Source organism: Vipera ursinii (genome assembly GCF_947247035.1).
Source record: "Vipera ursinii genome assembly, chromosome: 1".
Classification (NCBI taxonomy): Eukaryota; Metazoa; Chordata; class Lepidosauria; order Squamata; family Viperidae; genus Vipera; species Vipera ursinii.
The window spans coordinates 39,009,857-39,024,397 of NC_139512.1; the positions used below are offsets into that span (position 1 = coordinate 39,009,857).

At 41.7% G+C, this 14,541-nt stretch overlaps 1 protein-coding gene across 1 annotated transcript in view; it reads right to left on the reverse strand.

The window, feature by feature from the left end:
- The window catches only part of VRK1 (VRK serine/threonine kinase 1), a 34,550-nt gene extending 20,231 nt beyond the window's left edge, over positions 1-14,319 (reverse strand). Inside the window, exons 1-7 of the mRNA XM_083349261.1 lie at positions 14,181-14,319; positions 10,201-10,362; positions 8,911-8,966; positions 5,942-6,011; positions 3,406-3,493; positions 253-361; positions 68-160 (exon numbers count right to left, since the gene is read on the reverse strand). Of these exons, the coding sequence (XP_083205387.1) occupies positions 68-160; positions 253-361; positions 3,406-3,493; positions 5,942-6,011; positions 8,911-8,966; positions 10,201-10,357 (573 nt within the window). The 5' untranslated portion in view covers positions 10,358-10,362; positions 14,181-14,319. The remainder of the gene's footprint in view (positions 1-67; positions 161-252; positions 362-3,405; positions 3,494-5,941; positions 6,012-8,910; positions 8,967-10,200; positions 10,363-14,180) is intronic.
- Between the last annotated feature and the right edge of the window lie 222 nt (positions 14,320-14,541).

Sequence of the window (14,541 nt, forward strand, 5' to 3'; positions counted from 1 at the left end):
AGATTTCTGCTGAGGTTCACAGCAGTTCCATTTTCTTTAAAACAATAGGTTAAACACTGAAAGTTACCTGATTTGGAATCTTGTGGCCCAGGAGAAGATTTGAGGCCTTGATGTCTCCGTGCACATATTCATGTTCATGAATGTATTCCAAAACATCCAGCTAAAAAACATAAGAGCGGCAGAAAAAAAATTCAACAAAATAAATTTCAATGAGGTCTCTACTAACATTAACATAGAAAAACATTAACTTACTATTCTCAGTCCCAACTGTAACACTGTTTTGCGTGAAAACTGCTTTCCTTGTTCTTCAAATATCTTCTGAAGATCTTTCCCTAATCTGTCCATCACCATAAATCTATAACTGATTTCAAAAAAATACATTTCAGGAAATAGAAAACGTCATACAAAAAAATAACATTCACTCTTGAGGACGGTACAGACATGGAGTCTTTTTAGGAACAATTAACAATTGTGTGCCACTAACGTCTTCCAGTTCTTTTTTTTTTTTACTTCCCTGTTTAATTTCCAGACCTGGTATTTCTTAATGGTCTTCCATCTACATACCGTGTTCCTCTCAAAATAAGACCTGGTCTTATTTTTTATTGTTATTTTTTGCCTCCAAAAGTGGCAATAGGTCTTATTTTTGGGGGATGTCATTTCCACTGTCTTGCTTTGCCTTGAAGCACCAGCACCCCGCTTAGCAGGAGCCCACATGGCCACTGATGGCCCATTTCTTCTGAAGCTGCTTGCTAGTGCTCTAGCGCAGACATGTCAAAAACAAGGTCTGGGGGCCAGATCCGGCCCGCGAAGTGGTTTCATGTGGCCCGCGAAGCCATCCTGGAAACAGTGAGGGAACGGCCCCCACTGCCTTGGCCCTGGCCCAGAGACTCTCATTCTACCAGAGACCCCCAGATCTGTCCCAATCCTGCCCAGGCCCTCATAGGCACCCTTGATGCAAACAGTGTAGAGCTGGCCATGCCCACCCAGTAGGCCATACACTCTAGCCACGCCCACCCAGTAGGCCACGCCCACCCTGGCCATACCCACCCGGCCCCCTGAGGGCAACCGCAATGCTGATGCGGCCCTCAATGAAATAGAGTTTGACACCCCTGCTCTAGCGTGTCGCTCCCCAGCCTCTGTTTCGCTGGCACAGGCCTTCAGAAAAGGCCTCTGTAGCCCAGAATGGAGCTCCGGGATGACACTTCTGCTGGTGAAACAGAGGCTGGGAGTGACACACGTGAGTGGTGGCGAGCAACCATAGAAGTGGACTGGCAGCAAGTATGTGGACTCTTCTGGACAGGGCTGTTGATGCCGCTGCCACAAGGCAAGGCAGGTATCAGGGCATGGGTGGCTTGACTACGGCAGTCCTGAAATAAACGGGTGTGGGATGTGTAGGGCAGTTCTACCCCCACATGCACCTCGCCCCACCTCATGCAACCAGACAGTGGGATGGAGCGGGCGGGGCCTTAATTAGGGCTTATTTGGGGGACAGGGCTTATATTAGGCGCACACGTAAAAATCAAGCTAGGGCTTATTTTCAGGATAGGTCTTATTTTCGGGGAAACATGGTACCAAGCAGGACTGATCTTGATTAGCTTTTATGATGACAAAGGTTCTAGGCAGGGCTTTTTTTTTGTCATAGAATGCACGGAACAGCATTCCGGCACCTTTTTCCAATGGAATTTGTGGAACTAAAAGAAGTTCAGTCAGACCTTCCAACTTCTTGTGGGGGGAGGGAGGAAAGATCTCACAAGGAGTTGGAAGGTCTGACTGAACTTTTTTTAGTCCCACAAACTCCGTTTCCCTGCAGCAGAAGAGAAACACACCAGAGCTGGAAAGCAGGTTAGCAAAGAAATGCTTTCAGGAAGAGGGAGGAGCTGCGCCGGGAGCAGAAGCGGCAGGAAACGCGGCTACCATTTCCAGAAGGGAGACGTGGGGCAATGCAGGGCAGCAAGCAATTGCTGTTCTCTGCTCTGCATCCCTGCACAGAGTTGCTGTGTTCTCCATGAGACAGGCGACAAAGGACTGGCGGAGGGAGGCGGCGGGGGAGGCTTATGCCACCCGGTCATGGCGCAAGCAACAGGAGAGTTGGCAGACGACAAGGAGGTGGCGACTGTGCCCAGGCAGTTGAAAGAAAGAAAGCAAGCCCCTACAGCGGCGCACAGCGGCAGTGGAGCCGTTCACCATCACTCCCCCCTGGCTCCGAAATGGTGGAGAGGGACCATGCCTACCATTCCCATCCCATCCATCTTAGCATGGAAGTCCGGCTTGGGAGGGGAGTGAAAGGTTGCCAATTAAGGAATGGCCTGGCCCGGGGGGGGAGGGGGCACTGAGTTCCAGCACCTTTTTTCTTACAAAAAAAGGACTGGTTCTAGGTGCTATTCCCAAGCAGTGCAGTGGCATAAAAAAAAGAAAGAAAAGTTTAAAATCTGCTTCCATATTTTCTACAAATTCAGGAAAGTATACAGGAACAAATGAAATCAGAACAGGATAGTAGTTCAACTGATACTAAAGGCAAATTTCTGAAGTTTAACAGAGATCAAGTATGTCTCTTGACTGAGGGAAATGCAGAATCTGTGCTATTCTAATTAACCAAACTTCTGTGCAATACTTCTGTGGCACCTGAAGCATGATCTCAATTTAATTGCACCCCCCCCCAGGAAGCAATAAAAACAGTTGTTTTCACTCATTAAATAACTTATCAAAAAATTCAATAGAGAAGAGGTCTTCTTTAAACAAAACCTTAATGCTTGTCACTAAACTACAAGCCAAAAAGAACAGTTAATCTCATTAACAACCCTTTCAATTAGTACATTTCCTGTTTGATATTTTCTTAATGGTTTAATTTTAATGATAGCCAAATTTTGTTATTCCACATATCTAGCAAGGTATTTTCAATTATCTCCTTGTACAGATATTTGTGTAATTTAGTTGTTAGGTAATACTCAAAATGGATTACTGCCTATTTATTCTGTTCTGGCCATGAGATGAAAAGCAAAAGAACAATAGCTGACGTTGAAATCCTACTACTTGGCCTGAATTCTTTAAACATATTTAGTTTTATTCTGATGGAATAAACCTAACTTGGAAAGGTTAAGCAACGTATCTTATACTTCCTGAGAACTACTAAGCACATTTATTAAATGAAATAGAATATCATAACATTACTTAAGATTCACTTAATACTGACCACAATGCATACTTCCAAGTTTTCCAATAAAATACATATAAGATTGTGCCAATTCCTCAATATGTTGATCATAAGATAAACGTAAATGACAAAGACCTGCATTTGACATTATTATGACTCATTTTAATAAATATTGTAGGGTTTGGAAAATTGGAATTAATGCAAGTTACATTATAAAAAGTCTTTGATATTCTAAAATAACAAATGGTTTATACCTTTTGCCATTCTTTTGATGCAAGCCAGAACCCCAATATTTTGGTACGCCTAAATATTTCAGTTTGTGAGAAGAAATCCATTTTTTAACTGAAAAAAAACAAGTATTCAATACACATTTGTTACCACATAAGGTTGAAAACTATCATTGCTGTCTATTAAAACTTAATATGAACAGAAGAGAATGGTGATATTTTTTAAAAACAGGGAACCTCTCCTTCACTGAAATTAATGGCACTGAAAAGCTTAGAATCTAAACTGTACATGTACTGCATTTTTTTAAATGTTTATACATTTTATCCTTGATTCCTTCTATAGCAGACATGTCAAACACAAGGTCCGCAGACCGAATGTGGCCCAATATGTGGTTCCGTCAGGCCTGGGGACCTGCTCTGGAAAGACCGAAGGACCGGCCTGCTGCACCTCAGCCCAGCCCAGGAAGACTGGGTGTTCATCTACAACTTGGTTGTGCATAACAAAGCCAGAACACGCTCAGCATTAAATCCACGGGGCAGCCCCGCACTGTTGTCTGGGTGCGCACACAAGTGGAGTCTGGCGTCCCTGCTGGCTGTCTTGTCCCGCAGACTGACTTCACCCAGGACACTGTCGCTGGCCGTTTCCTGTGCACACACCGGGGGGGGGGGCAGAGGTGGCGAGGCAGCTCCTTGCTGTTTCAGTGGATCTTAGGCTGAACGCGTTCTGGCTTTGATGGACACAACCAGGTTGTAGATCAGCGCCACCCCCCACTAGCAACTCCAGCCTCACAGCCACAAGGCATTCCTTTCATCGGCACAAACACACCCACCCACGTGGGATAGCTAGACCGGCAGCAACATGGCAGCGCTGGCAATCTTTCCCCCTCCCATCACCCCTTCCTGAGCATGGAGGAAGGAGATGAGAAGGAGAAAAGGAAGGAAGTGTAGCAGAGAGAGGAATTTGGGGGGGGGGGAAATTGGCGAAAGTTGGTGAAAAGGCTTTTTATTCTCTCTCCAGAGAATAAACTTCCTATCTCACTCTCCCTCCTTCTGGCTTGTCTCTCCAGAAAAGAGAAAATAAAATCTTCTTCCTCCAGTCAATCTCCTCTTCCCCTTTAAAAATCTCTCCCCAAGAGCCCCACCCCGCTGCCAGCCACTGCGGAGGCCACCGAAGCACCCGACCTCTGCCAAATCTGCAGAGCTCTGGCAAAGCCTCCCAACCAGTGACAATCCCAACCAGCGTCGATCCCCCAGCAATTCCCCTCTCCGCTACACTTCCTTCCTTCGCATCTCTTTCCTTCCTCCATGCTCAGGAAGGGGTGATGGGAGGGCGACAGATTGCCAGCGCGACCATGTTGCTGCCGGTCTTGCTATCCCGCGTGGGTGGGTGTGTCTGTGCCGATGAAAGGAATGTCTCATGGCTGTGAGGCTGGAGGTGCTGGTGGTTGTGGGGGTGGTGCTGATCTACAACCTGGTTGCATCCATCAAAGCCAGAATGCGCTCAGCTTTAAATCCACGGAGCAGCCCCACCCTGCCCCCTAGGTGTGCACGCAAGCAGAGTCTGGCGTCCCTGCTGGCTGTCTTGCCCTGCAGGCTGACTTCAGCCAGGACGCCGGCATTGGCCTTCTCCTGTGCACACACCCAGGGGCAGGACAGAAGCAGCGGGGTATCTCCCTGCTGGTTCCAATGGATCTTAGGCTGAGCACGTTCTGGCTTTGATGGACACAACCAGGTTGTACATCAGTGCCACCACCCCCCACCAGCACCTCCAGCCTCGCAGCCACGAGGCATCCCTTTTAATGGGACCACCCCACCTGCCCACATGGTATAGGAATGGTCGGCAGCAGCATATTAGTGCTGGCAATCTCTCCCCCTCCCATCACCCCTTCCTGAGCACGGCGGAAGGAAAGAGATGAGAAGGCAAAGGAAGGAACAGAGGAAGGAAGGGAGGGTGGAAAGGAGGGAGGAAGGGAGAGTGGGAGGAAGGTACAGAGGGAGGGTGGGAGGGACCATGTCCCAGTGCACGCCCTGGTCCCATCCTCCTCCACCGGAGACCCTCAGATCTGCCCCAGTCCTGCCCAGGCACCCTGAAGCGAGTGATGTCAAGCTGGCCACGCCCACCCAGTAGGCCATGCCTGCCCCAGCTAAACCCACCCACTAGGCCACACCCACCCGGCTCGAGGGCAACCACAATGCTGATGTGGCCCTCAATGACACCCCTGTTCTAGTTTGAGCAATTTAAATATAACTGCACCCTACATGAGCAAAAAGCTAACAAGATGTTAGCATGTTTAGCATATTATTTAAATACAGTTGTTTATTATTCCTTTCCCACTTTTCAAGCAGCTAGATTCCTAGTATTAAAAAAGGACAAATTTTAGATCCAGTTTATAAAAATTATTTCCAATAAATACTCAATATTGTATCATTATATGGCTATAATTCACTCTTAAAATAATCATTTAGAATCCTATATGAATTACAATAACTCAATACTATATTTTTCTTATATTTAAGAATGATCACACTGTTTTATTGAATAAAAGTGAATTGATTTACTTACTTAGTTCTGGTTTAGCAGATCGCATGTAGAAACTTAACTCAGTAAAGAGTGGTCCATTGTCACTGGGCTCCTTTAAATATCATTTTATAAATAAATGCAATGATTTAAATTTGATTTATTCCAGTTTTTTCCAGCAAAGATTTTACTAATATATAAAACATTCTTCTATTTTCTTATAAAAACTGTTCTTTTAACATTTAATTTTTCTTCCTTATAATTTTCCTTGATAATTGATATATAATTGGAAAAGAGAAAAATAATTTTAAAATAAAGCATTTCCATATACCACAGTAAAAAGTTTACATCAATATGGAATTTAAAAACCTAAATAATATACAGTACAGCTGGGTAAGTACTTGAAGGACCCAAGCAAAGCAACCCATCTAATATGGAGGGGTCTAAATCCTCCAGAATGTTTACCACAATTGCTCTATAAACTTCCCAAGGCTGTATGCCAGGGGTGTCAAACTGCCAGCCCACCCCATTGCTGGCAATGGAGAAAAAGTCACGATACGTCATGACACGTCACGTGATGTGGCAAGTTTGACACTCCTGCTGTATGCATACCTCTTCAGGTAACTGTAAATTAAACAAAGCAGGTGTCTAGGCACATACATGGAGACAATTTGGGAAAGACCTTGAAGCAGCCATAAAAAAACTTTACGGAGGATGGGGCGGTCTTACTGCTTTGCTCCTGTCAATATACTTCAGCAAGCACACATTTTCAGTATCGAAATAATAATTAATATACTAAAGATAAAAAGGTAAAGGTTCCACAGCACATGCATGCTAGTCATTTCCAACTCTAGGGGCCGGTGCTCATCTCCATTTCAAAGCCAAAGAGCCAGCACTTGTCCGAAGACATCTCTATGGTCATGTGGCCGGTATGACTAGACACCAAAGGCGCACGGAACGCTGTTACCTTCCCACCGTAGTGGTCCCTATTTTTCTACTTGCATTTTTACGTGCTTTCGAACTGCTAGGTTGGCAGAAGCTGGGATGAGTAACAGGCGCTCACTCTGTTACGCGGCACTCGGGATTCAACCCGCCAAACTGCCGACCTTCTAATCGACAAGCTCAGCGTCCTAACCCACCGTGTCCCATATAGTAAAGATACCAACATATAAACTTTCAACAACTTTTATTGGCTCAGACAAAATTTATTTTTAAGCCAGTGCATGTTATAGACATACATTTAACCTAGTTGTCTCCCACCTGGTCAAGCTAGCAGTCTATCTAGCACCCTGCATTCTATTCTGCCTATCAACACCTTTCCAGGATCTCAGATGGAATTCTTCCCAAATAGAGACAGACCACGGGTTCTTACAGAACTACACTATGAGATATAATATTAATTATAATATCTCCTATACATACAGATATTTTAGAAAAAGAAGTGTACTTGCCATTAATGGAAACAAATTTATGCATAAAGCAATCTACCACAGAATTGAATTGGTTTACATGGCTTTTGCAAAAAAAAAAATCTGATCTCATTTTGAAATTGGTGTCACTTTTTAACTAAATAAAAATATGATTATAACAAGACTAAATCATTAGTTTTATTTTTGTTTTATAGAACTGTTAAGAGTTTTGGTCATGGACAGTCAGTGCGTTATTTGTGATAGTCCTTTCCCAGATGACCCTGACTTAAGTGGCTGTAATCATAATGCAGAATAGACTTAAATGTCTACATACACTGTAGTTAACTCTATTCTATAAATCTATAGCTAGTGTCAAATGTCACCATCTTCAAGAGATATATTTTTCAAGGTATCTATTCATGCATAAATATAATTTATCACCTTACATTTAAATTCTAAATTATATCACAAAGCACTGATTCATATAAATATTTATATCAGTCACCTCTATTCAGGCAGATCACCTCATGTATATCACCAATATGAATCACTATGCATGCTTTCCAATATATTGAACAGTAAAATATGTGACATATACATTATCTTACATCATAATTATAACTGATTAATATAATTCCATACTAAAGATAAAAAGTAACAAGAAAAAAGCAAATCCACCTGATACTAATATAAAGCAATAATATTTGCAGCAACACTAAAATGCACTCTATAATTTGGTTTTTTTAATCAGTAGTCTTCTCTGGTATCATCACAGTATTCAGAATGTCAAAAGTGAGGGGCCAGGAAATCGTGGTCCCATCTACCCACTCATCCATATTAGTTAATGGGAAGATAAATAGGGTAATGAAAGGCAGATGAGAGGAAAACATGCAAAGGACATGCCCCAACATTTCTGAGGCATCCTGCATGCACTATCACTACCTATATGGAAATGGCTGCATGATCCCAATTCCTGCTATTAATGAACTCATGATCAGAATGATAGTGCTTAGATTCCATAGCACACCGTGACTCCAAATGCCTTATATGTCCTTAAGATCTCTTAATTTTCCAAACACAAAATTCATGAGGGGACAATGACAAATTTTTCTCCTTTACCATGGATCTCTAAAGTAAAATAGCTCATAACTGCAATTAGTTATAAAATAAAATATACAGTTATTGCCCTAGAGAAATACAAGCAACAGGTCAGATTCCAGATTGTCTGTCCCAACTTTACAGAAATTTTATTTCCTATGCAAGTTTTGAATAGTTCAAAGGAAACCAATGTAAAAAGCAGATGTTATTCCACTATTCAATACCCAATCAAAGGAATATAAAGAAAATTAGAGATTATTTGAGTAAGATGACAATAGCATTTGTTTTTAGTAAAATATTAATATTAGCAAAGCTTAAATACATTTGTTTAATTTATTTAAACAATTCATATAACTCTGGTTGCGATTTTCTACAATTTCACAAACCTACAAGTGGAAAAGTTTGTCTTTTCCATTTTATTCTTCAAATACAGGCTATTTCTAAAGAAAATATTTCCAGTCAGTCTGAAGTTAGGCACACCAAAAATGAATGAGTGAATAAACTTACCACTTTTATAACATAGGGTGCATCACTGGTAACTGATTCAGATGAATTAACATCAGCTGTTAAAATATAAATAGCTTTTATCAACAGCGGCAATTTTTATATAACCAATGAATATAGGAATTGGATGAAAACCAAATACAAATTAATGAGTATACTGAAATTAATACAAATTAATGAGTATATTGAACAATATTGTATGGTGGAACCTTATGTATTTTTTGCACAAATCCACCTCCCTATCACAAATACCCATATAATAATAACTTACTAAATTTTACATTTAATATTTCAACTTTGCATGTAAATAATGAATGCTACATTCAATTTTTAAAACTGTACAAACTTGCCAAACCTGGCCAGTCAATCACACTATCCTGCTTTAAGAGCAACCAGCTGGTGCTGCCAGATGTAAATAAGTCAATTTAAATGTTCCATAAGTGAAATATTCAGTGATTTTGGAAGGTGAATTGAAGCAACAAAGCCTTTCTTAAAGAACCATAAACACCAAGTCCTAATAAGAACATGGTAATAACATCCATAACAGAGATTTCTAATTAGCATACCCACCTTACCCTCCAAAAAGATTTCATGTTTTTATATTTCTCTGCTGGAACACACTGGGGAAGATAGAAGAACCCATTCTGTTAGAAGAGTCCATTCTACTGGCAGCATCACTGGATAAAATACCAACAAAAAGTATTGTGACAAAGGCCTAGCCCTTCTTGTAAGGGGAACATGAAGGCAATGAAGAAAATCAGAATAAGCAATAGAATCAGGCACACACACTCAACTACTTTCTATTCATTTCACCAGATGCTGTCACCAACCCCGCAGTCCCCTCATCAATCTGCTAATCAGCTGAATGGCAGAATCCCAAGAACACTATTTGGCCTGTGGACATCCTTTCCGCAGCGTGATAACCATGCATTCTACAGCAACTGCTTGTCAATTGATTGGCAAGCTGGCTAAAGCTGGAGAGCCTTGAGGAGTGCTATACAACAACACAGCAAGCTTTGTACAAATTGTTTGAAGGGAAAAAGATAAAGTTGTATTGTCCCTTTTCTAAGGTCACTGCTTTTCTACTGTTATAGGAAGAGAGAAGCTGCAAAAAGTGATGAGGTTCTCCTCCAGGCAATTCTATCAGTTGAGTATTTTGAAACAAATATGCTTGTTGTGTAGGAAAGTATATCCATTTAATATTCACAGGGATTCTGCATGTGTTAAGAATATACATTTTAAAATAATTATATGCTGGCCCCTATATTTTAACAATCTTGGCAATATTCTTACCAAGGTACAGACAGCCAAAACCACCTTTGCCTATAACTGAACCAAGCTTCCATTTTTTCTTTAAAAGGTCAGTAAAAACTTCTCCAGGAGGAAATTCTTCTGCAAGTTTCCGTTTTCTTGGGCCTCTTTTTCCTGTCGGCTTTTTGATATTAGGCATAGTCACTAAAAAAAATTAAGAAAAAACAAAGTAATTAGAAATAAGATAAATTTGACATGTTTTGAATCTTAAACGTCTTTATTGCCTTTTTCCGTTTGTCACCCTGTTCAACAAAACAGAGGAATGAAAATCAACCCCAAACAAGTTCTGATCCTGGAACTCTTATGATTTTAGTACTGAATTCTTCTGGGACAAATTGATCAAAAGGCAAATACAAAAATATATTGTTTTACTTCTATATGATACTTGCACCTCTGATAAGGGTGCAAAAAAGGCTTTACAGTTTGAAAATAATATATTCTTACCAATTTCTCTTATCATATTCTATTCAACAAACAATATATAATAAACTGCATACCTTATTCACTTATTGTTATCTTAAAACAAACATAACCAATTATCATAGTGTAGTATCATTTAGATAAGATGACATTAACTTGATTCATAAACATTGTAAACTTCTCAATACTTGCTTAGGAGTGTTAACAAAAAAAGCAGAAAAAATAGGTAGAACCCCATATTTCTCCATTAGCTCATAGTCCCTCTTTGCTTATCTTGTTTCCTACAAAATTAGCATAATTATACTAGGTTAGTCATATTTGAATGCTGTGTGGCATAATTGCACATCCCCCCCTTTCTGCTCTCTGTTCTTTTTGTTAGCATATTGATGCATTCTCATGTTTTCTTTGTATTTTATTGTTCTATTATTTTACTTCAATTTTGTTTACGCTCTTTTCAATTCTTCCTTTTTATTGTTCTTAGCCAGCTAGAGTAGCCCCGTGGCAAGATACAAGGCAAATAAATAATCTAAATTGAAAAGTCACAGCAGTTATATTCTATGGGCCTCTGTATATCACTTGACAGTAGCCCAAACTACATCATAGGGTTGTTGTTATGGGGCAAATAGGAGGCTGAAGATGTGTTGGATATGTTCTCCACCTTGAGTTATTTATAAAAATAATAAAAGTGATAAATGAATAACCAGTAATGCAGTAGATATGCAGACTGGGTGGGGGGAGGAATGAGGACTTAGTGCAGTTTTCACCAATCCTGAAACTTTCAGAAACTCCTACCTTAGAACCATTAACCTCCCAGAATTCCTGCATATGTTATACAAAGAGAGATCAGTAGAACCCTGATTATTAAACAGATGATTCTTAAGATAAATGTTAAGACCCTGAATAGCAAGAAGCAGGCTTAGGAGTAAACAAACAATAACAACCTTAATAGTTAAATATCACTAGAGATATATACTTGGCATTTCTTGTACCAAGAAACAGTTCTGATCACCATGATTAATAATAACTAAATTAACGATTATTTAGCAGGTCTAAAATAGGGCTATAAAGTTCATTGCTATTATTTTTTTTATCTCCCACTTTCTTTACACGTTTCTTCCTATTAAATGTTTCCAAACACATTGTTTCTACATTGGGAAATGCAGAACTTATGTCCTTCATTCTCTAACACATCACAATCTGTTATTTATTTCAGTTTCCTTCTGGCAAACCCAAGTTACTCTACTGAACAGAACACATAGTGAGGTACCAACTCAGGTGTAACCTTTTTACCCAAAGATTGGACAGAAGGTCCAATGGCCTGAAGGATTGTAACTTGGGTTTAGGCTGTGGCAGAGCTCTCAAAGCTAAGGCCTCTGACTTTTGCCCTACTTCCCCTTAACTTGCAAGCTAGCAAGTAAGTAGCTGTAGTATTTTTATCTTGACCCAGACATATGCATCCTGTTGTTCTCTTCCTGGGCTGACATTTATCACATGTATACCCCCTTTTGCAGATGATACCACTCTAATGGCAGAAAGTGAAGAGGAACTAAAGAGCCTCTTGTTGCGAGTAAAGAAGGAGAGTGCAAAACTTGGGTTGAAACTAAACATTAAGAAAACCAAGATCATGGCATCCGGCCCTCTCAATTCCTGGCAAATAGATGGGGAAGAAATGGAGGTTGTGACAGATTTTATTTTCCTGGGCTCCAAGATCACTGCAGATGGGGACTGTAGCCAGGAAATAAAAAGACGCTTGCTCCTTGGGAGGAAAGCCATGGCAAATCTAGACAGCACACTAAAAAGCAGAGACATCACCCTGTCAACAAAAGTGCGTATAGTCAAGGCTATGGTCTTCCCAGTTGCAATGTATGGCAGTGAAAGCTGCACCATAAGAAAGGCTGAGCGCCAAAGAATTGAAGCCTTTGCACTATGGTGCTGGAGAAGACTCCTGCGAGTCCCTTGGACTGCAAGGCGATCAAACCGGTCAGTCCTAGAGGAGATCAACCCTGACTACTCTTTAGAAGGCCAGATCCTGAAGCTAAAACTCAAATACTTTGGTCACCTAATGAGAAGGAAGGACTCACTGGAGAAGAGCCTAATGCTGGGAAAGATTGAGGGCAATAGAAGAAGGGGACGACAGAGAATGAGGTGGCTGGATGGAGTCACTGAAGCAGTAGGCGTGAGCTTAAATGGACTCCAGAAAATGGTAGAGGACAGGAAGGCCTGGAGGAACATTGTCCATAGGGTCGCGATGGGTCGGACACGACTTCGCAACTAACAACAACAACAATACTCCCTTTTGCTGACAACTCCTTTTCTTCTGTTCTAGGCATATTTCACTTCTCTATATGATGTTACTTACATTACCATATATTATTCCTCCCTTTGTAACACCTATAATATGACGTATGAATACCAGATGAATGTAACTGTATAAATGTATGTTGATTTGAACCTTTCGGGGTTCAGACTCTTTCATGCTAAGTGCAGTCTGAACCTGAGCAAATAAACTTCCTACATTGAAGAGCTTGGCCTGGTCTCTGTCAATTTTTCCTACTTCAAATGGCGACCGCGGCAGGACTATAGTGAGATACTTCAATAGTACCTCCCCACCTAAAAGGAAGGAAACGTTGGCTTATATTTTACTTCATCGAACCTTCAAAGAGGCCTTTTGAACAGTCCTAAGAATTCAAACTATGACTGGTGAAAACTAATGAGAAAGCTATGCTCGCTTGTATCGTAGATCTACTCACTTCCCCCAAAATGTTTCATGTTGCTTTTAGCATCAAAAGGCTGCCCCCTTTATTTTAATAGATCACCATTTATAAAAAAAATGGGCAAAAGAAAAAATGTTTGCTGCAGTTTTTCCCAATCTAGACCTCCGAACTATTTACATGAGATCTCCTGCTAGCTTTCATTTTCAATTCACAAACTGAATTAAGGGTTTATGGCAGGGGTAGGCAACCTCGGCTCTTTTGTGACTCATGGACTTCAACTCCCAGAATTCCTGAGTCAGCATAGCTGACTCAGGAATTCTGGGAGTTGAAGTCCATGAGTCACAAAAGAGCCGAGGTTGCCTACCCCTGGTTTATGGGAACGACATTCAGTTTTGAACTAAATCTCCTGTCCTGGATCGACCGCGAATCCCGCCCAACGGAGCGGAGCCAGCGGAAAGAGGCAATGAAAGACACAGCAAGACCCGAAAAATTAATCTGTTCTGGAGATATGCCGATCATATTGCTAATTTGACTATTTTTTACGCCGACATACACCGCTAAGAACGGAAAAAAAGAAATACGCAGTGTTTCTGTGGCCACCGGCTTCCCCCCCCCCCCCAAAAAAAAAAAACGGGAAGGGGGCCTTCCAAACAGCAGAGACGAGCTACAGGAAGAGAGGAGGAAGGCAAAAGCAGCAAGATCCACCTTGGGGCAAAGGAAATGGGCCATGGCGCACCACATGGTTTTCCCAAGCTCTCCTCCCAGGGGAAAGACGATGCAATGGTTGCCCCCACCAGAGCCATAGCGAGAGAGCGCTTCGGGCCATACCTCGTCAGTCAAACGGACTCTGGCGAGAGGTCGCACCAGGCGAGAGCGCGTAAGCTCGACCACCACCGGCCGCGTCCCGGAGAAAACTCAGTTCCTCACTCCACACCGGAAGCAGGAGGGCGGAAGTTCGGAGTTGCCGCGCAAAGAGAACTTCCGCTTTCCAAACGGGATAGAGTCCTGTAATTGCCGAGGCCGAGGGGCGGTCTCGCTTCCCGCGCGCCAAAAGGTGGGTGTGGCTTCGGCTTTGCGCCGAGGCTGTCCTTTTCGGCTCTCTTTTCGCCCGTCTGGCTGCCGAGGTGTAGGCTTCGGCAGCGTTTTTCGTAGTTGCCCTTGGCGCTTGAGGCTTAACTTTTTTTTTAAG